At 53.9% G+C, this 22197-nt stretch overlaps 6 protein-coding genes across 6 annotated transcripts; 3 read left to right on the plus strand and 3 right to left on the minus strand.

Moving 5' to 3' along the window:
• The first annotated feature begins 31 nt into the window (after nucleotides 1-31).
• ROX3 (RNA polymerase II holoenzyme/mediator subunit) lies at nucleotides 32-3065 on the plus strand. Its single transcript, XM_062887398.1, has 3 exons — nucleotides 32-977; nucleotides 1072-1718; nucleotides 1777-3065. Exons 1-3 carry the CDS (start codon nucleotides 659-661, stop codon nucleotides 1837-1839), a joined length of 1029 nt encoding a protein of 342 aa, XP_062745505.1. The 5' UTR covers nucleotides 32-658; the 3' UTR covers nucleotides 1840-3065.
• Nucleotides 3066-3623: 558 nt separating this feature from the next.
• QC762_205060 (uncharacterized protein) lies at nucleotides 3624-7630 on the minus strand (the record flags this gene model as incomplete). The annotated part of the gene is made up of 2 exons (XM_062887399.1): nucleotides 5225-7630; nucleotides 3624-5111 (listed from the first exon to the last, which is right to left on the minus strand). The coding sequence occupies exons 1-2, from the start codon at nucleotides 5702-5704 to the stop codon at nucleotides 3624-3626; spliced, it is 1968 nt and encodes a 655-aa protein (XP_062745506.1). The 5' UTR covers nucleotides 5705-7630.
• Nucleotides 5989-9247, plus strand: QC762_205070 (uncharacterized protein). Its single transcript, XM_062887400.1, has 2 exons — nucleotides 5989-7673; nucleotides 7730-9247. The coding sequence occupies exons 1-2, from the start codon at nucleotides 7091-7093 to the stop codon at nucleotides 8674-8676; spliced, it is 1530 nt and encodes a 509-aa protein (XP_062745507.1). The 5' UTR covers nucleotides 5989-7090; the 3' UTR covers nucleotides 8677-9247.
• Nucleotides 9248-9964: 717 nt separating this feature from the next.
• Nucleotides 9965-14243, minus strand: QC762_205090 (uncharacterized protein; the record flags this gene model as incomplete). Its single annotated transcript, XM_062887401.1, has 2 exons — nucleotides 12889-14243; nucleotides 9965-12828 (listed from the first exon to the last, which is right to left on the minus strand). The coding sequence occupies exons 1-2, from the start codon at nucleotides 14114-14116 to the stop codon at nucleotides 9965-9967; spliced, it is 4092 nt and encodes a 1363-aa protein (XP_062745508.1). The 5' UTR covers nucleotides 14117-14243.
• Nucleotides 14244-15493: 1250 nt separating this feature from the next.
• Nucleotides 15494-17958, minus strand: SNF4 (AMP-activated serine/threonine-protein kinase regulatory subunit). Its single transcript, XM_062887402.1, has 4 exons — nucleotides 17165-17958; nucleotides 16685-16808; nucleotides 16468-16617; nucleotides 15494-16406 (listed from the first exon to the last, which is right to left on the minus strand). Exons 1-4 carry the CDS (start codon nucleotides 17420-17422, stop codon nucleotides 15742-15744), a joined length of 1197 nt encoding a protein of 398 aa, XP_062745509.1. The 5' UTR covers nucleotides 17423-17958; the 3' UTR covers nucleotides 15494-15741.
• Nucleotides 17959-18905: 947 nt separating this feature from the next.
• On the plus strand, nucleotides 18906-22046 carry VAC8 (Vacuolar protein 8). Its single transcript, XM_062887403.1, is given in 8 exon segments — nucleotides 18906-19108; nucleotides 19123-19483; nucleotides 19544-19629; nucleotides 19680-19800; nucleotides 19911-20024; nucleotides 20088-20333; nucleotides 20391-21140; nucleotides 21190-22046. The coding sequence occupies 7 exon segments, from the start codon at nucleotides 19453-19455 to the stop codon at nucleotides 21519-21521; spliced, it is 1680 nt and encodes a 559-aa protein (XP_062745510.1). The 5' UTR covers nucleotides 18906-19108; nucleotides 19123-19452; the 3' UTR covers nucleotides 21522-22046.
• The last annotated feature ends 151 nt before the right edge of the window (nucleotides 22047-22197 follow it).

The following is a 22197-nucleotide window of genomic DNA, read 5'->3' on the forward strand; positions in this document are numbered from 1 at the left end:
TGGCGCGCGAGGGTTGCGCGACCAGTTCAGGGAGAGTGGGCTCGTGTGGGTTAGAGTGGGGCGCGTGGCAGAAAGAGACTTCCGCACTGTCCAGTTCTGGGAGCGGCCAAGTGACCGAACGGCTTCTACCAAGGAAGGCGAGCACCGCAGCACCTCCTCTCCTCCATCATCATCCATCAAACCTCACAACCGCCCATCGCCCAACCGCCTCATTCAATCGCCCAGAGCCCCAGAAGAGGCCCGCGACCGCCGAAAAACACCGATTCCCGTCATATAGAACGGTCTGAAAGCATTCACCGGCCCGAAATCCGATTTTTCGAGTCCGCCGCTGCAGCAGGAGGAGTGCATGTTGCTGGATTGAGGTTCTGCGAAGCCGTCGTCGGCGCTTTCGCGCGACTCGCCCACAACAACCTCCTCCCCCGCCCCAGGCCCTTCCCGCATCGCATCTCCGACTTTTCCATCGAGCGAAGCGGTCTATCATCCCCAGGCCGCCATCTTCTTTGCGAATCCGATACCGACCGCTTGTTTGTGGTTCAATTTTTTTTCTTTGTCCGTGTCGCCACTCCGCTCGGGTGACGGTCGCGCCAAGGATTTTCTCTCGGTCACCCTTACCATCCCGACCACATCGCATCATCTCGCCATTGTCGGTCGGTCCATCATGTCCTTCCACCCTCAGACTCCGCAAAGCCCCTCGCAATTCTCTCCTGGCACGAGCGACCAGAATATGAGCATGAGCAGCTCCATGACCTCCATCACGACCGCTCTGCCGACTCCTGCCCACAGCGTAAACGGAAGCACATTACCCACCGACGCCTCCCAGGACGTCGTCATGGGCGGAGACTCCCCCCACAAGCGCAAGCGAGCCTTTGACGATCTCGGCGATAGACAGCAGAAGAAGGTGCACAGCGAGGGCCGCAAACTTGGTATTGATGACCTGCACCTTGATGTGGGCGAGAAATACCTCCTTTGCAGAACTCGTAAGGCTCCCTTGAAACTCAGTGATGAATGCGGTGGTTTCTTGGTGACTACTGCTTTTTGTTCAAAGACTTGGTTAACACGTGCTCTTTCTAGCCCATCCTACGCCGCGCCCGCATGTGTCGGAAGATCTCTTTGAGCTCTACGGCTTGGGACCTCTTGCCGACTCGGTAGCCCGCGTGCTTCCGAACGGTGAGAAGAATGCGATCAGGAAGACGTACAAGGGTTTCATCAAGAAGCTCGGCGTTCAAGGCCACTTCGACTCGGTCAAGCAAGATCCCCACCGCGAGGATAGCATGCTCTGGTTGATGCAGGTGCCCGAGGATGTTTGGGATGCAAGATACGTCAGGGGCAAGGATATTCACCACGGATTCAACCCCGAGGTCAAGAGCAAGCTGATGCGTGCTACCACTATGAGCAAGGGTGTCGTTCCCAAGAGTGTCTGGGACAGCTCGGTCTTGGGCGAGATTGGCCCCGGCAAGGGCGACAGAGCCATGTCTTCTGCCAGACCTACCGCACCCAACACCCCGCTCAACCTTGGAGGGTCTCAACAGCCTCGTATCAAGGTTGGCACTCCGGTCGCTGCCCAGGATAGGGCCAAGCGTGCCGTCAAGAAGAGAAGCTACGGTGACAGCAGCTTCGAAGGCTACGGCGAAGGCTTTCCAGACGATGACACAGGCGCTGCGTCAGGCTACTCTACTGGAGAGGGTGATATGGCGTCTGGGAACAAGCGCAGAAAAAAGGTGCTTCTTCATGGCTGATCTCGAGCATCGGGGACATCTTTTACTGACACATGAACAGACCCATGGAGTCTCACAGGCCCATCCTCAAGCCCGGCAACCGGTCTATGGCGCTGGAACTTAGGAGTCTCCAGCTGCTGAGTCCAGCCAGCCGCCGCCCGAGCGTGTCACCAAGTCGCAGACTGCTACCAAAAAGCAAACTGCAAACGGTGGTGCCAAAGCACAGGGACGAGGACGCCGGCCACGTGCCGATTAGAAAAGCCACACCTACCAGTGTTCAGGGTGATACCTGGTGTACCGGTTGACGATGACCTTGGCTCGCCCGCGACGCATCATACAATGTTTTGCCTTGTCTTGCCTCTTTGCGCGGAGAGTTGACAACCGAGACGAAAAGACGGTCACAGCTTTTGGAGCCTTTTCTTTGCAACGAATGTGGTCGGCAGCAACAGCGATTGGTATCGACCCGCGTACTTGAGACGCTAGCTGCATAGTTGATGAGTACGGCATCGATTTGATCAAAACATACCCATCAACTTGAATTTCCGGTATCCGTCAGTCTATACGGCCTTGTCTCAATCGCAATCAACGGATCCTTTCGCGTTTGTTGGATGGCTTTCGTTGTCGAGCAGAGGGCATTGGCTTTGTGGGTTCACCACAATCGTGGGCTAACATCGAGGGCATCATCGGGGGACACAAGAAACACTGATATTTTGCATTTTGCAAATTTGATTTTTCAGCAAGGCGTTGGGGTTTAAGGTTCTGTCTTTTTATTTTACATTTAATTTGATATTCCCCGGGGGAGGGAACAACACAAAACAACAAACAAACAAGCTTTATACCGTTTGGGGGACCAGGGTTACTTGAGGCATTTCATCGTTCTTGACATTTGGCGAGGTGGGGGCGGGGGAAACGTTCACAAAGATCATACCAAGGACATGAGAAACATGATGAGAGGGTACATTGGCGGGCTTTGATTATTCTGACGCGCGCGAGGTTCTATATTATTGTTTTTCTTTGCTGAGGGGCAGCAGGACAGGGGACCTACATGACCAACCGAGGACCGAGGCCGGGATCATAAGGAAACGGGTTTATGAAAAGGGGGTTTAGAGAGGGTTGACCGGCTGGCTTCTTCTTTTTTTATGAGAGGAATTTTGATATCGCAGGGGGTGGTGGGTGAGTTTCCTGGTCTATATGGTCTGTGGTTTTGGGGTTGGTGAGGTTGCTGCTTTTGTCTTCCGGGGGAAGGCAAGATGATGTGGTGGGGAGTAGGGAGAGATGGTGGTGAGGTTAGGTGATGATGGGGTGTGAGAAGGAGGGAGTGGAAAAGCGATAATAAAGCAGCGTTTGCTATCTTATATCCTGTGTGCCGTGATGTGATTGTGATGTGCGTTGTTCCTCCCTCCAGATGGGCTGTTCAGTTTGATGAACCTTTTTGTTGCTACCAGGTATTGTCTAGAAAGCCACATTTGGTGCAATTGGATGGGTGGCCTTACGAATGTCCGTCAGGATGTCCCCTTTTTCTTTCTGCGGCTGCAGTTGATAGGTAGTCCTTGGTGATGACGGTTGTGGTCTACCCAGTTGCATGCGCGTCGGGAGAGATATTTATATTTCCTGCTGGCCAGGCCGGTGGTGATTCACACCATCCGAGTCATTAGTTGTTGAGCGATAGGCGTTTACGCCATCTGTTCGTGTTCTTACCGAGTACCAGTTGAGCACAACTCAGACGACCATGGTTTTAGTCACGCCTTCATTCAGCCACACCAAAGGTTACCACAACCCATGTCTAGGGTCGGGAGCCAACAAGTCCCGGTTAGGGGGGGGGAGGGCGTAGTCTTGCAGGTAAGATTACCATCACTCGTTCTCTGTCTTTTGTAGGTACCAACCAAAGATTACACATTACAACAAAATCTAATCCAAATCCTCGCCCTCCTCCCCCAAAACAACCCTCCTCGTCCCATCCTCCCTCACCCAACCAGCCACCATCTCCCCCACATCCCCCACCAGCAGCTCATAATGCGGCGCCGTGTCAAAAAACAGTCCACAATGAGCCCCCACCTCGTCCACATCCCGCATGTAGACCTGAACCCAGCACTTGTCATCCCGTTCCCTAGGCAAAAGGCAGAATTTCCCGAGCCGTTTCTTCCCACCTGCTTCTTCATCATCTTCTTCTTGTTGATCCAAAGAGGAGGTTTTGTGGAGTTTATTCCTCTGCTGACGGTCCTGCTCCTTTTGGCGTAGTCTCTCTTCCTTTTCTCGGGCTTTCGCCTCGGCTTTGGCTTGCTTTTCCGCCTCTTTGGCTTTTTGGGCTCGGAGCTTTTCTTCTTCTTTGGATTTTTGAGCAATGGCCTTCTCCCGGGCTTTTATGGCTCTGGACCGGGATTTGACCGCTTCTTCGTATGTCTTTTTGGTCTGCTTGTAAACCTTTTCTGCTTGTTTGCGGGTTTCTTTGTCGGGGAGGGAATCAAGATCCGGGGGGGTAGGTGGGGTTGGTTCATCTGGGATGGGGGGGAGGGTGTCATCTTCTGGTGGAGATGGTGGTGGCTGGGTTGGTTCTGGTGGTGTCGGGGAGGAAGATTCCTCTTTTAGCGGTTCTTCCTCCAGGGGTTCTTCTTCAGGTATTGGTGTTGGGTCCAGGAACTGAAGAATCTCTGCAGCTCTGCCTGCCTCGCTGTGGTCTTCTATCGAAATCCTGGGGGTGGACACCCCTGATTGTATCGGTGACGAGGTTGACGGTTTGAGAAGGCCATTGTCGGGGGTGCCGGGTTTTCGTGGCTTCTTTGGGATGCCGGTGGAGACGGTGTAGTAGTTTACGAATCTGACTCTGGGGCCGAGTTCGGGGTGGGCTATGTCGTCAATGTCTTCTAGTTGACGGAGTCTTTTGTACCTGGTCTTTAGGCCGTTCCAATCGGCGAGGCAGCCGCCGAATTCAAGATGAGAGACGATGTGGCTGGCTGCTGCTTCAAAGAGGTTCTCTTGCTTGTGTTTTTGGGCAAAGTGGGCTATGTTCTTGATCCAGCCGCGATCGATGAAGGCGACGTCGTTGAAGAAGGTTGGGTTGTAGGTTGGGTCCGGTTCTGGGGCTGCAGGTGGAGATGGGAAGGGATATTGTCCGAGTGTAGGGGAAGGTGCCCCTGAGGGAGGCCGGATTTGCTCGTAGATTGAGGCATCGGGAGATAGACGACCTGATGGTGATGGTGCAATATCCCTGGGTATCACTGAGTCTGAAGATGGCCTATCCAGTGCTGTAGGGGGTGGAGGTGAGGGCCTGAAGAGACTGGCGATGCCGGATACAACGATACCAGGGTGAAGGCCCAGTAAGGGAGCGTCGAGAGAAATGCTCCCTAGGATCCGGTGACGGAAAGGAGGTCCTCCGCTTGGTGGTGCGTCATGTCTTGGCTAGTGGGGGTTGATGTTAGCTCAAGACCTTGCCTCAGTAGAACATATTCACAACAGCGGCCGCCCCCAATACAGACCGCCGTGGCTGCTTATTTTGTTATAGACAAACTTACCAACAAGACAATATCGGCAGCCAAAAGCCCTCCCATGGAATGCCCTACCAATACCACGTCGGTGGTGGGCGATTCATGAGGCATCAGCCACTTGCTGAAGTTCTCGCAGGCCACCTCGATAGACTTGTATGTCTTGTACCGGGGGTAGATCTTGGTGTGAATGACATGAGTCTCGGCCAGTGCCTCCTTGAGAAAAGCATGCACGTGTGCGGGAAACGAGCGGAATGACGAATCGTTGCCCATGAAGCCGTGGATGTAGATGACCAGCAACTTGCGCCTCCTTGGTTGGCCATGCTCCTCCATACTCAACCCCGCCGTCGAGGACACCAATGACTGTGTCGAAGACATGCGGGGATCGCGGACCAGACCCGGACCAGATGGCCATGTTGGCAACCTGTAGGGATCAGACGCACCTGGCAGCTGGAGGGTTGAGTGCACAGACGGTGGTGGTGATAGGTTCGAGCTTGTGGTTGATGGCATGACGTCAGAAACGCTAGACTAGTTGAATTTGACGATATGTTAAGATCTGATAAACTACACAAAATCTCGGGTAAGACAGAACAAGATGTCTCTGTTCAACGACAGCAAAAACGTGGCTCTACAAACATGCCAAAATGAGGCTGTGTTCCTGACTGGAGCTTCAAAAGATGTATGCGGTGGTGGTTGGGTGGCAGGTGGAGTGCAGTGCAGTGCAGTGTGAGTGCCCAAGAGGTGAAGTTGAAAGCAGAGCAGTTGGAGCTAACGCAGGTTACCCAAAGCCCCCTCTTCTTCGTCCGATGTTGCGCTACGCTGCGTATCTTCCGGTACCCGTGATTCCTCCGAGTCGGCTCGGGCTGCCCTACCCTACCATGCCTACCCAATATCGAAGGGGAGGGCAGGGAAGGGTAGGGAACGGAGGTTTATTTTGAAACGATCGATGGAGCCAACGAGTGTCAACTATGGAGTCGTGGAAGCGCCGATATCTGTTCATGATACAGAGTATCGGAGACAGTTCTCGTCCCCATATGGTCACCGCCGACACGAGAGACATGGCAGGCCCTGTTCCCGTTTGGTGTAACGTCTTGACTTGGCCGTTCCCCAAATGAAGCTCGTGTTCTTCTGGTGTCGATAGGCAGAGGGCAATTCTGGCCCCAAGAATGCATATCGAAAGAGTGGGCCAATGGGGGGGTGGACACGCGCAATCCCGCAGGGCAGAGCCATCTGTGATTGGCCAATGGGCGTCGGGGGTGCTGAAGAAGAGCCAACCCTCTGTGGGAAGCGAGATTGCAGAACAGGCTCAGGCTTGATGCCCACCGCCAGCGCTGGGCTGTTTCTTCAACGGCCAGCAGCAATTTTAATTACTGACGGGAGGATCCTATATCCACGTCGGCGCCCTTGCTTGGTGTTTATTGCCCTTTCCGATCTCTCTCTTTTTCTTTTTTTCTTCTTTTTTCCCCTCCTCTTTGCAGTCCAGTACAGTCCCAGGAGCACCAGATCCCGCCCCAAACACAGGACAGCGACACACCCAACACAACGCAGCGCGGAAGCCCCCCATGGAGGAGATTGCCAGGAGAGGACAACGAACCTAAGAAAAGGTGTCGACACAAACTCACGATGGAATGATAGCGACCATGACTATGACAAGTCAACTGCACCGAATCACGCAGCACCACATCCATTACGAGCTGCGGCAATCCAACGCAGCACCGCCAACCCATCGAATACGGGATTCCTCCTGCTAGGGCCCTGCCAGGCGAACACCAATACGGGTCCCGTACCGACTACCGATCACCGAGACACGCCCAACACTCCTTTTTGGGCAACGAATAGCTGCCGTCACTCGTTTTTTCCCACTTTTTTCCCAGTTGCGCTGCCTACGCAAGCGCCATGACTAACCACAACCAAGCCGCTGGTGGCCCCGGGTCTTCACTCTTTCAGGCCCGCCGCACCCGCCACGATCACGCTCACAGCAACCACTCTCCCATCCTCCTCAACCATCACAACCAGCACCGACACCTGCACCGGGAGTTCTCTCAATCGCTCGAGAACCCCCAACAACCACAACCGAACCACCACGCTCGTTCCCCCTCCGATGCGAAACTGCAGCCGCGCCAGGTCGTTGTCGTCCAAACTGTTTCTGTCGTTCAATACGTCGATGCTACAGGCGCACTCGTTAGCCTTTCGACCCTTCGCTCGGATCCCGTCGCACCGTCGCCCATAGACACCCTCCCGGCAGCCGTCACTGCTGGCCTCACCACGCCCGACGACCTATTGCCCAGCGTGTCTCTCCCCGACCCGACGCTCGATCCCAGCCAGGATGGCACGCCGACGCCCACGCCTCCGGCCGTGACCGAGCCCGAGTTCTCATCTTCCTTCCAGTCAACGTCCGTCGAGACGCTGACGTCCACTCCTTCTGGCATAACGCCACCATTTCCCATATTGTCCTCGGGGAACTTCAACTCCTCGTCTAGTGCGTCTTGGATCTTTGCTCCTGTCCATGTTGACCTCAACTAACACCATGACCAGCGCGCCTACCGCCCACAATCTTTACAAACAGCACACTACCAGCGCTCTTTTCAAACTCCACCAGGACCTCGACGTCCTTCTTTCGTTCAACAACTTCATCTTCTTCTTTTACCAAGAGCAGCACCAGCTCGCGCACTCGACTGACTTCGACCACAACCTCGTCTGCCCCAACAGTAGTGATCAACGGGTTCGGCGATGATGCCGGCGGCGTAAGAGGCATCCCGGCACCGCAACCTACGGCCGACGACACTGGGTCTGATCCTGGCCCTGGACTGACCCCCGAGGCCAGAAACGCCGTGGTCGGTGGAGTGGTGGGCAGTGTTGCTGGTATCGCCATTGTGGCTTTGGTCTTGATGTTTTTCCTCAAGTGGAGGAAACAGCAGGGGCGAGGAATCATGCTGCTTGGGGATGGAGACAGCACAATTCGCGGCAGAGGTCTCGGATCCGGTCCATCATCTGGGCCCAGCGGAGGCGCAGGAAGAATGTCGCAGATCAGGTTCCCATTCGCCGTTCCATCCGCACTTGCCAAGCTAAACGGAAACCGAGCCATCGAGGCGCCACCGGCCGAACCACAAGAGAAGGGATTTTATCGCGTTTCTGGGAGGAAGTTGGTATCCGTCTTGGAGTCGGGGGGGGATGGATGGTCCGATCCGGATCCCCGCAACAGCATCGGCACGTCTTACTACAGGGACTCACAGGCCTTCCTCGAAAGTTCGAACCTCCCTCCTTTGCAACTAGGCTCACCGATGCGACCCGAAAGCGGTGTTATCGTTTACCACGACGGCCCAGCACGAACGCCAATTGAGGAGCACTCGCCTATGCCGGGCGGTCAACGTCGTTCCGCATTTCCCAATCTGCTCCAGGTCCAGGATCCCGTCGGTCGAAGTATCAACGTACAACACGCCGGATCTCGCGTCTCACAATCTCGATTCACCGAAGATTCATAGCGTCTGAAAACAATAGCGCCTGAAAGCATAGCGTCTGAAAGCACCTGCGCTCATCTACAGCGTAACACTTGTACATGCCCGCACACACCTACACCTATTCAATAATGCCTGGGTTTACCACTGGCGTCAGAGGGTTTGAGAGACAATACTCATATTTTTTTTTCTTTCTAGAAGAGCGAGTTATCTTTGGCTTGTTAGTCTAGCCCCATTTTTCGATACCTTTTTGCTTGTCATCTTTTTGGATATACCAGAAACTATTTTTTGCGATTTTCCGGTCAGACACAGACAGCCGCAGGACCTCTTTTTGCATGGATATACATTATTTGGGATGCGAGGTCTTGGGGGGCTGTGGGGTGCTGGTTTTGGAAATGTATTGGTTGCTTTTGTTTGGCTCGACTGGGAAGATGGAAATCAACTAGTCGCGTGGAACAGAAGATTTTTGGACTTGGAGGGTTATAAAAGAGATCGAAGAAGGAGAGCAAGCAGATGCGTACGGGGGGTCTTTTATGTGTGTGTGTGTGTGTGGAAAACTTTTTTGTTGTATATATTGGGGCCTTTTTTATTTTGGCATGTTATTTGAATGTAGATGTTGAATGTGTTTACTTGTGGTGTCTTATGTCTAACTGGGGATTGAGCTTACTTACGTACACTTCCTCAATACTGCCACGCTTGTGGAAACATATACAATTGCAACTTGGACAATCGCAATTCAAGTTTCTAGCTTCAAACAGACAAGCAAGGCCGGCGCTTGAGTCTTGAAACTGGCCAAGACTTGCCCTTCCAATAGGTATCTGTAGTGCAAACACCCATCGTTGTTCTCAGATAGATAAAACCAGTATCATACCTACTCTCAACCTGCCAGAGGTGTAACTTTGTTCTACCTGGCAGCTTATTTTCTACCAAGACAGTTTCTTGAAAGATGTTGGAAAACGTGCTTGACGAGCTTCCAAATCCCAGCCGTGACAAGTAACCATTATCCTGCCACAAAATCACTCTACAACTCTCAAAATACGCACCAAGAAAAAGATACAAACAACACTTGAAAATCAAAGCTTAGACAAGGTCCAATCGTCACACAAAGTCACCTCAACCAAAGCACAGATAAAAGAAACAAACATCATGTATCACACCTCCACCCCATCCTATCTCAACTAGCTTGCTATACAAACGTTTCCTCTACCTATACAACTCCCCCCTGCCTCTTTCATCAGAATAAAACCTATCCCACTCCCCTGAATAATATCCACCTCCCCTACTCTAACCGTCATGATATCCATGACCACCCCGTCTAACACTGCCTCTTAACCCCACTAAACATCTCCTCCGCCGCCCTCCACATACTACTCGTATCTTCATTCCCATCAGCCCCATCCCCACGGTCCCTATCCCTATGCCTGGGTGATACAGGCGGAGGCGGAAAAGGCAAGATCTCCGCAGGATACTCCTCATCCATATCATACGGACTCCCCGCACTACTCCTACTGTTCTCAATACTAGCAATAGCACTGCTCGCCTCCCTCGGCAAACCTCTAAACCTTCTCTTCATCCTTTCCGTAAAACTTTCCTCTCCTCCTTGTCTTTGCTCAACCTGCTGCAGTTCTAAAGATGGCATCGGGCTGAGAGAAGGACTGTGGACGGGTTTCTTCTGTCCGTTCCCACTGGGGTGAAGAGACAGGGTGTTTTGTTCCGGTTGTAGATACTGACGCTGTTGCTCCGGCGCCTCAATAACAACCGCCGGCTGGTTATACCCACTCACCACCTCCCCCTTCTGTTCCCAACCCCCAACCTCATCATACCCCCCCGTATAACACTCCTCCATAAAATCATCCACCCCATCCAACACCCCTACTCCCTCCCCCTCACCACCCACCTCCCTGGCCCTCGCCCGTTCCCTAACCCTCTCAAACATCCCAACCCTCTCCTCCGCCTTCTCCGCCCTCCCCTTCCACATATCCCTCTCCATTTCCACCTCCCTCAACCTCTCCCTCAACCTCTCGCACTCCTCCCCGACATCCGCCTTGACAACCAACTCCCTCGTCAACTGCATAATCTGCCCCGACTTTTCCACCAACTGCATCTGCAAACTGCGAATCTGAGCCTCCAGAGCAATCGTCTGCGATTTTTGCCGGCCGGCACTCCGCTCCTCTTCTTCCTGCTGTTGCTCAGGAAACCCTGGATGGTCACCAAAACTCGAAGCTCTAGAAGGTGCAGACCACTTCTCCTTGACTGTGACGTGTGAGTCATCATCGTTTCTCGTAGTCCGGGAAAAGCTGACACGATGCTTAGGTGTAGTAACCTCTGAACTCGGCCTACGAGCTGCCTCCCGCTCAGGAGGAGCCGGTGTCACCACCATCTCCTCATCCACCCCCTTTTCCGCACCCGCAACAACCCCAGTAGCCTTCGCCTTCTCCATCGCAGCCTCAAGCTCATCGCTACCCTCCCCCACAACCCCCGGCATCTTCTCAACCTCAACCGGACTCCTCAACCTCCCCGGACTCGCCCCCCAAACAGCCGCAGCCTCCACACTCCCCTTCGACCTCCTCACCGGCACAACAGGCGGCACCAACGTCCGTCCCCTCTCCACCACCTCCCCTGGCATACTCTCAGACTTCCTCATCTCAATCTGCTTAACCGGACAAGCTGGCGGCGGCGGCTTCAACGGCGACATCGACTTCGACGGCGAAACCCCCTTCCTCGGCGAAGGGTTAACCGTATACTGCGCCAACACCCCACTCGGCTTCAAATCAAGGCTTCCCCCCCCAACCTTCTGCATAGGCGACGGCACAAACGCCTCCTCTTTGCTCGCGCTCTCAAACATCGCCGCCATGGCCTTGACCGCGCTGCCGACTGACGTGACCGGTCTCAGGTAATGCTGCACCGTGGTACCAGGGGTAGCAGTGACAGGAGTAGTAGACTCGACGATCGTCGTTGCCCGCTTGTCAGGGCTCTGCTGCGGTGTCTTGGGTAGAGGAGACGACTTCTTGCGTGCATTGTCCAGCCTCGAGAGTCTCTTCTCCCTAATATCACCACTACTCGTCGTGCTGATGACCTTATCATCATCATGCGAAGTGGTGCTCATGGATGTCCTAGTTTGCGACGACCTCCTCTCCTTTCCGATCTGCTGCCTTCTCTCCCCGGCGGTGGGAGATCCTCCGGGCTGCTCTGACGACCCAAGAGACTTGCGCGAGCGAAAGGGTATGAATCGTGGACTTGTCGGTTGAGCAGAGGGACTCTCAGTATCCGTTGAAGCACCCCGATGCCTTGATCGCCAGGCAGCAAGCCTGGACCGTTTCTGTCCAGAGACATCGCTCCGCGGTAAATCATCTCGCAGACCCTTATTTTCCACCCGAGCTGGCGAAGACACAGTAAAGGACCCCGGAACGACTATCGGTCTTGCAGTATCTTGAGATGATCCTCTTTGGTGGTCCTCGGAACTCCGGTCCCTGCTCCGAGCACTGCTGAAGGAACCAGATGGTCTTTTTACTCGACAACCCTTATTTTTGGTACGTTGAAGTCCTCCTGTATTTTCTGTATTCATCTCTGCCATATCCTTAAACTGGTCATCATTGTCTGCTCGTTTGTTCAAACTCAGCTGACTCAACCGCTTCTTCTCCGCTCTCATGCTTCCCGCCACGTCGTTCTTAAATCGGATGGAATCTGCGGAGATCACAAGTCGACGTCTGGCCGTCGGAGTCGGAGAGGCAGGAGAGGGCCCTCTCGGCATCTCGGGGACGTTCATGCTGATGTTGTCTGGAGTGGGATAACGAGTACCTGCTGTTCCGGCGCCGGTTGACGAGCTCGTCAGCACTGATTCTCCTGGAGCCCAAGGTGGGGGTCGTTGGCGAAGAGAGAGAGGCTCCTCCATGGCTGCATACTGAACGGTTTCCAAAGGAGCGGGAGGGTATCCATACATCTGCTCACCAGCGGCATCGTGGTAATTCTGATTATGGTGATGGCCCGTCGGGGATGTTGCTTCCGGGTCCGCGAGCGATGGCTCCTCAGCAGTGGGCGACAACAACGGCATGGAGGCCATCGCGCCAACTCGATGTTGGGACGAAGAGCGAGCATTCCCAGTCCTTGGCCGTTGCCGCTGCACCGAAAGTGAAGACCGGCTCATCCCGAGTCGTCCCGGCCCTCCACCGGATGCTCGTCCTTCCGCCTAGTTAGCCAACCGTCCCGAGTCTAGCAGCCATCCGGAGGAAGTAGACTTACTAGCGTCAGGAGTAGGACTAGGCGGAATAGGTGATCCTCCTTCTTCGGATTGCCTCGAGTGACGATTTCTCAACCCGCTCCCCCATTCCGCAGGCTTTCTCACCACAAACGACTCAGACGCAGAAGGTCTGAGCCCACCAGCCTTGTCCTGCAGAGACTCCTGCTGCCGGTAGTGATGCCGAGCATGCTGCTCCGAGATTGCCGTCGGGCTGGACTTGAGCACGTCCAGGTTCTTCATATGCTTGACAACCTCCCGCCAGTGCACAATCAGCATCTCAGCAATGCTGTTCGCAACATGTATCTTGTCAACAGACAACGCCCCTCGCCGCGAATGAGTAGCCTCCGTATCTGTGGACGTTTTACACTTCCTCCTCTCTCGTCTGGCAGCAGGTGGCGTAACAGGAAACAACACCAGCCCCTGATTTGGATTTGCAATCCTCATCGTATATCCATGAATCAAATCCCCCACCAACAACGGCCCAAACACAATCCCCAAAGCATTATACCCCATCAAATCCGCCGTAGGCAGCGGCCGTCCCAGTTCATCCTCCCTGGGAGTCTTCTCCGCCGTCCTCCCAATCAAACACAGCAACCCAAACACGGCACAAATCAACTCCCTCCGGAACTGCGACTTGACCGTGCCAATAGCAAGCGCAATCAACCTCGCCCTCAACTTCGTCTGCTTCGTCCTCGGAAACTCGGGATCCCCCTTCAGCTGACTGTGAATAGCCACCAAGGCATCAAACAAGGCCAAACTCCCCAATATCCCCCCCGGCAGTCCCGCCAGCAACCGTTTAAACGTCGAGGCCACATCGTGCGTCCCAACCTTGATATGACTCGGCAGATTCGGACACCGAATCGTACTCGCAATCTCGTCCTTGTCCCCCTCGGCACAGCAATAATACTCATACAGCGCATTCACCACCCTCACCGATCCCGGAATGCGAAACACCCCCTGAGTATCTGCCGCATGCTGAACCAGATATTGCGCCGTCGCCCGAAAGCACGTCGGCAGCACCAGCGATCCCGCCGCATACTCGCTCGGCAGATACAAGAAGCTCTTCCCGCACAGCCTCACCAAGCTCTGCAGGTCCTCATCCTTGAGCGAATCCCTCCTCATCATCACCCCATTCACCAAATGCATGGCCAAATCACTCACGCTCCTCTTATGCTTCACCATCTTCTTCCCCTTTTGATCCTCCCCCCCTTCCGCCCCCGTCGTAGTCATCGACCGCCCACTCAAACTCGCAACCCCACTCCCACCCGAGACCTGCCTCCCCAGAAATGTCCTCGAAAACCAACTCCTCTTTGAACAATGTCGATTATTCTCCTGCTGCTGCAAAGGCGACCTATCCGGCTGTTGCCCTTGTCAGCCCCCCTCCTCACCCAACAACAACAACAACAATCACCGAGAAACAAACCTACCGACTCTTGCCCTCCCCCCCCACCCTCAACCACCACAATCCCCCTAACCCCATACTTCGCCGCCAACCGGTTATACTCCCCCACAAACTCGCTCCTATCCCCCACCTCATCCGTATCGCTCAACCCCCCCAAATCCCCGCTCGAGCTCGTCCACGTCGCACTGCTATCATTCCCTCCTCCCCTTCCACCACCAAAAGTCGCCGAGTGCGGAAGCGGTAGCTGTAACCTTCTAGGTCCTATCCCAGGTCCAAACCCACCGCCAACCGGTGAACTCTGAAAGTTGCCCCCACTGCTGAACGACCGTCCTCCCGCGAGATTGGATGGCTGGTGGGTTTCGAGAGAGGCATACCTCGACGACGACAGTGACGGCCCCGCCTCGTCAATATCTGATAAAGGTTCGTGGGTGTTGTTGTCATCCTCCTCCTCCTGATCAAGCGACTCGCTCGACCAGGTCCGTTCCATCCGAGCGCGTCGACCTTCGTCCCCATGGCGAGGAGGCGGAGAAGAACCGCCGAACCGGAGGGTTTGTTGATGCTGCTGCTGCCGCTGCTGCTGTTGCTGCATCATCTCGTTTGTTGTATCCAGTAAAAGACAAGGGAAATAGCAAACAATCGAATCGAAGGGAGGAAGAGCGCAGGATAAAAGTATTATTCAACACACACAGACACACAGACACACACACACACACACACACACATACACACACACGAGAAAGATGAACAGACCCCAAAAGCAGGATTGTCTTCAGCAAACGGTCTGTCTTTCCCCCCATGCTTCCAACCAAAGGAAAGAAAGAGATTGCGTCAAGGTCAAAATTAGAAAGAAGACCTGACGGTGTGCATTATCCCCTTGTGCAGGCAGGTAGGTGCATCTGCAAGCTGCTGCAACAACAAAGAGGCAGGCAGGCAGGTATCTAGCAACGCTAGTGTGTCAGTTACCTTAGGCTTCTCCCCTCTGCTGCTTCCCGTTTTGCATGTTTGACTTCCAGGTTGTTCAGTTCAGGCAGGAGGAATTGGATGCCCCTTCCAACAAACGGAAGGAGGGACCGTGGGCGAGTAAAGTGTGGCTGGTGGGAAAGCTTCAAAGGGTCAAGGGGAATAGACACCACGTAAAACATATCACAAATCTCTTCAATTAAGAAACTGAGAGTGAGAGAGAGAGAGAGAGAGAAAGAAAGAGAGAGAGAGACAGAGGGAGGGAGGGGGAGAGAGTCAGAGTCAGAGAGAAACAAAAAGTCTATACCGTGGGGTAAAAAATAGAACAGAATATGCAACCATGGTATTCCTTGTCCACATCCGGCCCGTGACGCCATGCAAATGCAAATCAAAATAAATCGGAGTCAAGCATAACCCAAGAGGCCTGGTGAGGGACACAGGGTAGATACTGGTCCCCGTTCCAAATATTATCATGCCCATGCCGCCCCCCGACCTAATTCCCCCGAATGTCGTCGTCCTCCTCGCCATAGAGCAAAACATACTTTAGAATGTCCGATAGTGAAATGATGCCCTTGAGACGGTTATCGTCATCCACCACAATCAACCGATGCACCCGTGACTTCCGAATTGTGTCAAAGATGGCATCCAGCCGGTCATCCTCATTGCACGTGTAGATGCCACCGAATTCTTCGGCCCGTCTGGACAGCGCCTCGCCCACCGTGGCGCTCAGCTCGTCGTAGGCGCCACCCTTGATGCAGGGTATCACATCGACCGCCTCAAACAGGTTCAGAACCCTGTTGTCCTTATCGATGATGGGCACCGCCGAGATGTTGTACTTGACCATGAGGTGAATAACGTCGAGAACCGAACTGCCCATGGTGGCCGTCGCCAGGTCCTTGTAGGTGCCCAGCCCAAGCTCTCGGACGGGCTTTTTCAGCAACATGGTGTACTGTTCGTTGTTGACGGCGATGAACTTGAGGATGCGATACTGCGTGATGACGCTGACAACCATCTCCCTTCCCGTCTCGTCGTCCCGATCTACCAATGGGATCCTCCTGGCTCTCGTTTTGAGCATGCGCCGACATGCCTCATACAAGGGGCGCATAGGATGGACCGACACCGTTTCGAGCGGCAGCACGCCAATTGCCCTTTCAATGTCTGCCGCCTTCATTTTAGCCTCCGTCTCTCCTAGAAAACCTCCTTTGCGGCGGCCACCTACCTCGAAGACTGCTCAGGCGGAACTGATCGATGTGCGCAATCTCGTCAGGGAACTGGCAGTAGTACTGAATGACATTGATAAAGTCGGTGCTCGTCAGCAGGCCGGCAAAGGCTGAATTCTGCGAATCCCAGAGCGGCGCTGACACGATGCCTGCATGTTCAACCCGGAGTCAGTACGTCATGGGGTAGCAGAGGGCGTCAAGGAGGGGTCCGCGAACCGTTTTGTATGAGAATGTTCAAGCTCTTCTTGATGAGCAGGTTGTTATCGAGCACAACCAAACGGAAGGACAGAGGCAAGACATCGTAACTCGTCCGGACCTTGAGGAACTCGCGCACCCCTCTCTGTTTGTCCAAAACCACGCGTTAGCTTCCATGTCGAGGCCATCAGGGTCTGCTGCAGCCCATGGCCGGAACCCCGCATCAGCAGCAGTTGCATTGCGAGGTTGGGAGCGCAGGGAGACAGCGGGGTTCGTTCCCAGCCAGGCGGGTTGGGCGCGTGGCCATTCGGAACGTGGGGAGGATGGGTCGATGGATGTTTGAACATGTGTGCCAGGGAGGCCGGGCTGTCTATGTATGTATATACATGTATTTCATGTGTGTATCATGTGTGTGTCTGGGTGCGCGTGGATGGGAAGGGCGCGGGGGTTGACGGCTGGGCAAGGGGGGGCACGATGGGTGTTAGATAGATAAATGCTCACCAGACCCTGCATCTGCTCCTTGTCCAGCGGACCTGAGGCTCTATTATCCGACATTGTGCGACTGATGGGCTTTGGACGCAAGTAGGAGGACGGGGCCGCGACAAAGGGGAGCTCGTGACCATGTCGCAGCGGCAGCGGGCCACTGGAATTGGTTCCAGCCGCAGAGGTTGTGGTGGGAGAGGAGGCAACAGGAGCACTGCCCTCGGTGGCAGGTCCAGGATGTGCCTTTTCGGCGGGCGTACGAGTGTCGTCTTCCATTATCGTGATGGTGGAACGTGGCCGCACATAGGGAGGGACTCTGCTGTTCCGCGGCCGGTGCGCTTCGCCAGGCGCAAAAAAAGGAAACTTGTCTCTTGGGTCCAAGTTCCAGACAGAGCAAGCTTCCTTTGCGGTGGAAAGTGTTGTTGTGTTGCCGCCCAGCGGGACCGAGGACCGGAGGTAGTCGAGAAGGGGCAGACCAGGAGGGAGGGAGAAAGAGAGAACAAAGGGAGCTGCAGCCACTCTCTGTCCAGATGCTCGCTAGGCCAGGAACAAGACCTCTCTTGTCTGGAAACTTGTGATACAACGGGGCGGGCACTTGGAGAGTTTTATCGGGCAACAGTTCCAGAGCTGCTTGGCTCTGCTTTGCCCGATAAGAAATAATAAGGTGCGACGCTATACCGCTGGATACCTGCGATTAGTGCATGTGGATGCCGATTCGTCCTGTGGCTTGGGGCTGTGGCTCCGGCACGCCATTTCGATATGTCATGGCTTGGTTCAAAGAGCCACAACCTCATGGCACTGCGCTGCTGATTACCAGAGTGAGATGTCATATTTTCATGTCTACACAGTGTTGTCAAGTGATCTAATTCCATGGTCTGGATGAAGCTCCTCTGGTTCAACCACTGACAGTTCCCTATCTCGAGATGCACAAGGTGGGGCACACCAAGGATTGTGATACAAAATCAAGCAGGTTATAAGTCGTCAAAAAGCTGTATGTGCTAGTTAATCCATCCGTCTTGGTCGATTTCAATACGCTGTCACAGAGTCCAAATCTGAAAATGTTCAAAATGTGATGGTGATGAGTCTCGGGATTAGAGGAACGGAACTTTTTGCCCCGCCATTCCCAAGCATGACTTCATTGCCTGTGGCCTTCATCCTTCCCACCTTGGGCACGGCAACATATAGCCTTCTTGGAGGATTGCGGTGCCTTATGGGATGAACCTTGGAGTATTTGCAGGTTTCATGGTGTACTCATCCCACAACAGCGTCCGAAATATTGGACTCTATTTTATGCGCGTAGAGTTTTCTGGATGGCCATCAAAGATCACCGCAGGATGCTCTGAAACAAGTATGCCGAAGCCGAAGATCGGGGCCGTTCACAGATGCATACCTAGATTGCAGGTGCTCCATGGATATGCGCCACAACCGCTGTAAATTGTGTCTTGTAATTGATGCTCCCTGAGCCATATGCCACTCTTGTGCTCCTAGAGTAGCAGCCTTCTATGTCCTACAATATCTGCTTGGCCATTGGCTAGACAGTCCAATTTTTGATATGGAGTCGATTTCATCTCTGGGGAAGCGAGCCGAACTCTCCACACTTGCCAAGTGGAACAAGGCCTGATAAGCCAATGTTTAGATGTTGACGTAGGTAATCCATCCCCAACGGTCGTCTCGGAGTGAGGCTGTCAGGAGAGGGCAGACATGTTCGTCTGGAAGGGCGGGAGGCGGGGAGGTGGTGGTCGGTGAAGGTGGTGAGCCTGACGTGCCTGACCGGCAACACGTTGTTGTTCTTGAGCTGTCACAGCTTCCAGGGCTCTGTCGCCAACTCATGTTGGGTGAGTGGGTTGCCGTTGCCGAGCTGCAGGGTACAAAGGTACAACATCAAGCAGCGCACAGGCCACAGCGACCCCAGAAGCTGCGTTGGACAAGGCAGCGTCGATTCGATGACACTGGAAGCAGAGCGCCTCCCATTGTGTGTGTGTGCGTGTGCCGTGCGATTCCCTGGTGATCCAGGTCCCCCAAACAACAAACAACATCGGCCTCGGCAGCCCAACGCCTGCCAACTCAACCTGACCGCTAGGTACTGGCCGCCACTGTGAACCCCATCAAACTCCCCATTCGAGGGCCATGTTTCTTTGATATCTTTTCTCTTGTTGCACATCCCGCTCCCTTCCGCTGCAAGCCAGCGACAGCCGCCAACCGACCGAGCTTGCTTTTCAATACCTACACCACACCAGACAAACCCCGACATCATCTCACCCCGAGCCTTCGAACTCGGACCCCTTGGCGCTCTTCCATCAGCCGCCATGGGTGTCTGTAATTCTACTTGCTGTGGAGGTACGTCTTTTCTGTGTCCGGTATCTGATAGGGCTGTTGCGCTGATGCTAGATTCCGCAGGCAAATCCCGCGATGGGCTATACGAAAATGTCCTCGCCGACAACGAAAGGGAGGCCGTAGCCGACCTTCTTCAATACCTTGAAAACGTACGCTGCCACGGTTATTGGCCGTCTACCCGTTGCTGACATGCTGATAGCGTGGAGAGACCGATTTCTTCTCCGGTGAACCTCTTCGAGCTCTGAGCACTCTCGTCTTCTCAGACAACATCGACCTGCAACGAAGCGCGAGTTTGACATTCGCCGAGATCACAGAACGAGGTGCGTGGGCAATGACCCGCATGTGCGGCCTACTTTCCGCCATGCTGTCCAAGCACGGGCGAGACCAGGCAGTCGCCGTGTGCAAATCGCTAACATGTGATCTTCTACAGACGTACGAGCCGTCGACCGCGACACCCTCGGGCCTATTCTCTTCCTTCTGGAGAACTCGGACATCGAGGTACAACGAGCGGCTAGTGCCGCGCTGGGAAATCTTGCCGTCAACTGTAAGGACACTGCCGGCAACCTTTCGCGGAGCAACGCCATCGGATGCTAACACAAACGTGCAGCGGATAACAAGGTTCTGATTGTTCAGCTTGGTGGTCTCCAACCCCTTATCCGGCAAATGATGTCGCCAAACGTCGAGGTTCAGTGCAACGCCGTCGGGTGTATCACCAATTTGGCTACCCATGAGGATAACAAGGCTAAGATCGCACGGTCTGGTGCCCTTGGTCCATTGACACGCCTTGCCAAATCGAAGGATATGAGGGTACAGAGGAATGCCACCGGGGCTTTGCTCAATATGACACATTCCGGTATGTTGGTTGTCACGACTTCTGTGCTCGGCAAATCGCGGCTAACAAGTTTTGTAGACGAAAACCGGCAACAACTAGTGAATGCTGGTGCCATCCCCGTCCTCGTCCAGCTTCTTTCCTCGGCCGACGTGGACGTCCAATATTATTGCACGACAGCCTTGAGCAATATTGCTGTCGATGCTGCCAACAGGCGGAAGTTGGCGCAGTCCGAGACCAGGCTTGTGCAGTCTTTGGTACACTTGATGGATTCATCATCGCCAAAGGTACAATGCCAAGCCGCCCTGGCACTTCGAAATCTCGCCTCGGACGAAAAGTACCAGCTCGAAATCGTCCGCACCAACGGTCTTGGGGCTCTCCTCCGTCTACTTCAATCTTCTTACCTGCCTTTAATCTTGTCCGCAGTCGCATGCATACGCAATATCTCCATCCATCCTTCAAACGAGTCGCCAATTATCGAAGCCGGATTTCTCAAGCCACTGGTTGACCTCCTCGGTTCTACTGATAACGAGGAGATCCAGTGCCATGCGATCTCAACGCTTCGAAATCTTGCCGCAAGCTCTGACCGTAACAAGTCGCTCGTGCTCGAGGCGGGTGCCGTACAGAAGTGCAAGCAGCTTGTACTCGAGGTTCCTGTAACGGTTCAATCCGAGATGACGGCTGCTATTGCTGTTCTCGCCCTGAGTGACGAGCTCAAGACACATCTGCTGGAGCTTGGCGTCTTTGAGGTTTTGATTCCACTCACAAAGTCACCCAGCATTGAGGTTCAAGGAAACAGTGCTGCCGCCCTGGGCAACCTGTCATCCAAAGGTCAGTGGTGTTTTTTACAGTGTATTGTGTGTGTGCTAACCATTTCTAGTGGGCGATTATTCGATATTCATCCAGAGCTGGACAGATCCTTGCGACGGCATTCACGGCTACCTCAGCGGGTTTCTCGCCAGCGGAGATGCCACCTTTCAGCACATCGCGATCTGGACGCTGCTTCAGCTTCTTGAATCCGAGGATAAGAAGCTTATTGGGCTCATTGGCAAGTCCACGGATATCATGGAAATGATGAAGCAGATTGCCAACCGACAGGTCGAGTCGGACAACGAACTCGAAGACGACGATGAAGGCGAGGTTATCAGTCTCGCTCAGCGCTGCTTGGAGTTGTTGGGTCAGGGTGCGTCGAAGAGTCATATTGAGGGTTGAGACCGGCACGGCTCTTCAATAGGAGGTTGAGCTTTTGTTCTGCGCTTGTTGGCATTGTTTTATTGGTTCATTCTGGCTTAAGATATTCATTCGGCATAGTACTCGGCGTGGAGTTGGCGGCGTCTGTATGAATTACCATACACGGAACGGGAAGGAAGGAAGTATGGAGGAAAAGGGGGGGGGTTCGGAAGACCTTGTATCTTGAACCTGAACCGGTCGAGCATATGGAAGGGGTCGTGGCGGTGGTCGGGTTATGGAACAGGACAAAACGAAGGGAAGCCAGGACATGGAGCACTTACTACATGTTTTTTTCTCCTCTTTTTCAAAAGACCGCCGGGGCTTCTTTTGGGACCTCTTTTTTTCCTTTGTACTACTACACATTACCACTATGACACACACAGAGAAAGAGTTTTTGTGTTTTTTTTCTTCGGGCTTTGACAGTGTTTTTGGCCTCTTTGGGGCGTCTTTTTCACTATGTTTTATACACGGGTTATGATGGTTGTTGTTGGGTGGGGGAAGAAGGGGTGGGGGAAGAAGGGTGGGGGGCGGTGATTGTTTGTTGCTATTTATTTTTGATCCATACCACCTTTTATTATTGTGAATTCCAACTTCTATTCCGGCAGCATTAATACTATGCCTTGATTGTTGTTTTGACCTCTGTTCATTGTGGGATTGA

This window comes from Podospora pseudocomata (assembly GCF_035222375.1).
Source record: "Podospora pseudocomata strain CBS 415.72m chromosome 2 map unlocalized CBS415.72m_2.2, whole genome shotgun sequence".
NCBI classification, from domain to species: domain Eukaryota; kingdom Fungi; phylum Ascomycota; class Sordariomycetes; order Sordariales; family Podosporaceae; genus Podospora; species Podospora pseudocomata.

Coding starts and splice junctions, on each gene's coding strand:
- ROX3 (XM_062887398.1), top strand. CDS start 659: ATGTCCTTCCACCCTCAGACTCCGCAAAGCCCCTCGCAATTCTCTCCT. Junction 978..1,071: donor ATACCTCCTTTGCAGAACTC/GTAAGGCTCCCT, acceptor TGCTCTTTCTAG/CCCATCCTACGCCGCGCCCG. Junction 1,719..1,776: donor GGAACAAGCGCAGAAAAAAG/GTGCTTCTTCAT, acceptor ACACATGAACAG/ACCCATGGAGTCTCACAGGC.
- QC762_205070 (XM_062887400.1), top strand. CDS start 7,091: ATGACTAACCACAACCAAGCCGCTGGTGGCCCCGGGTCTTCACTCTTT. Junction 7,674..7,729: donor GAACTTCAACTCCTCGTCTA/GTGCGTCTTGGA, acceptor CACCATGACCAG/CGCGCCTACCGCCCACAATC.
- SNF4 (XM_062887402.1), bottom strand. CDS start 17,422: ATGGAAGACGACACTCGTACGCCCGCCGAAAAGGCACATCCTGGACCT. Junction 16,809..17,164: donor AGGAGCAGATGCAGGGTCTG/GTGAGCATTTAT, acceptor TTGGACAAACAG/AGAGGGGTGCGCGAGTTCCT. Junction 16,407..16,467: donor CCGCCTGAGCAGTCTTCGAG/GTAGGTGGCCGC, acceptor TGAAGGCGGCAG/ACATTGAAAGGGCAATTGGC.
- VAC8 (XM_062887403.1), top strand. CDS start 19,453: ATGGGTGTCTGTAATTCTACTTGCTGTGGAG. Junction 20,025..20,087: donor GGGAAATCTTGCCGTCAACT/GTAAGGACACTG, acceptor ACAAACGTGCAG/CGGATAACAAGGTTCTGATT. Junction 20,334..20,390: donor GCTCAATATGACACATTCCG/GTATGTTGGTTG, acceptor CAAGTTTTGTAG/ACGAAAACCGGCAACAACTA.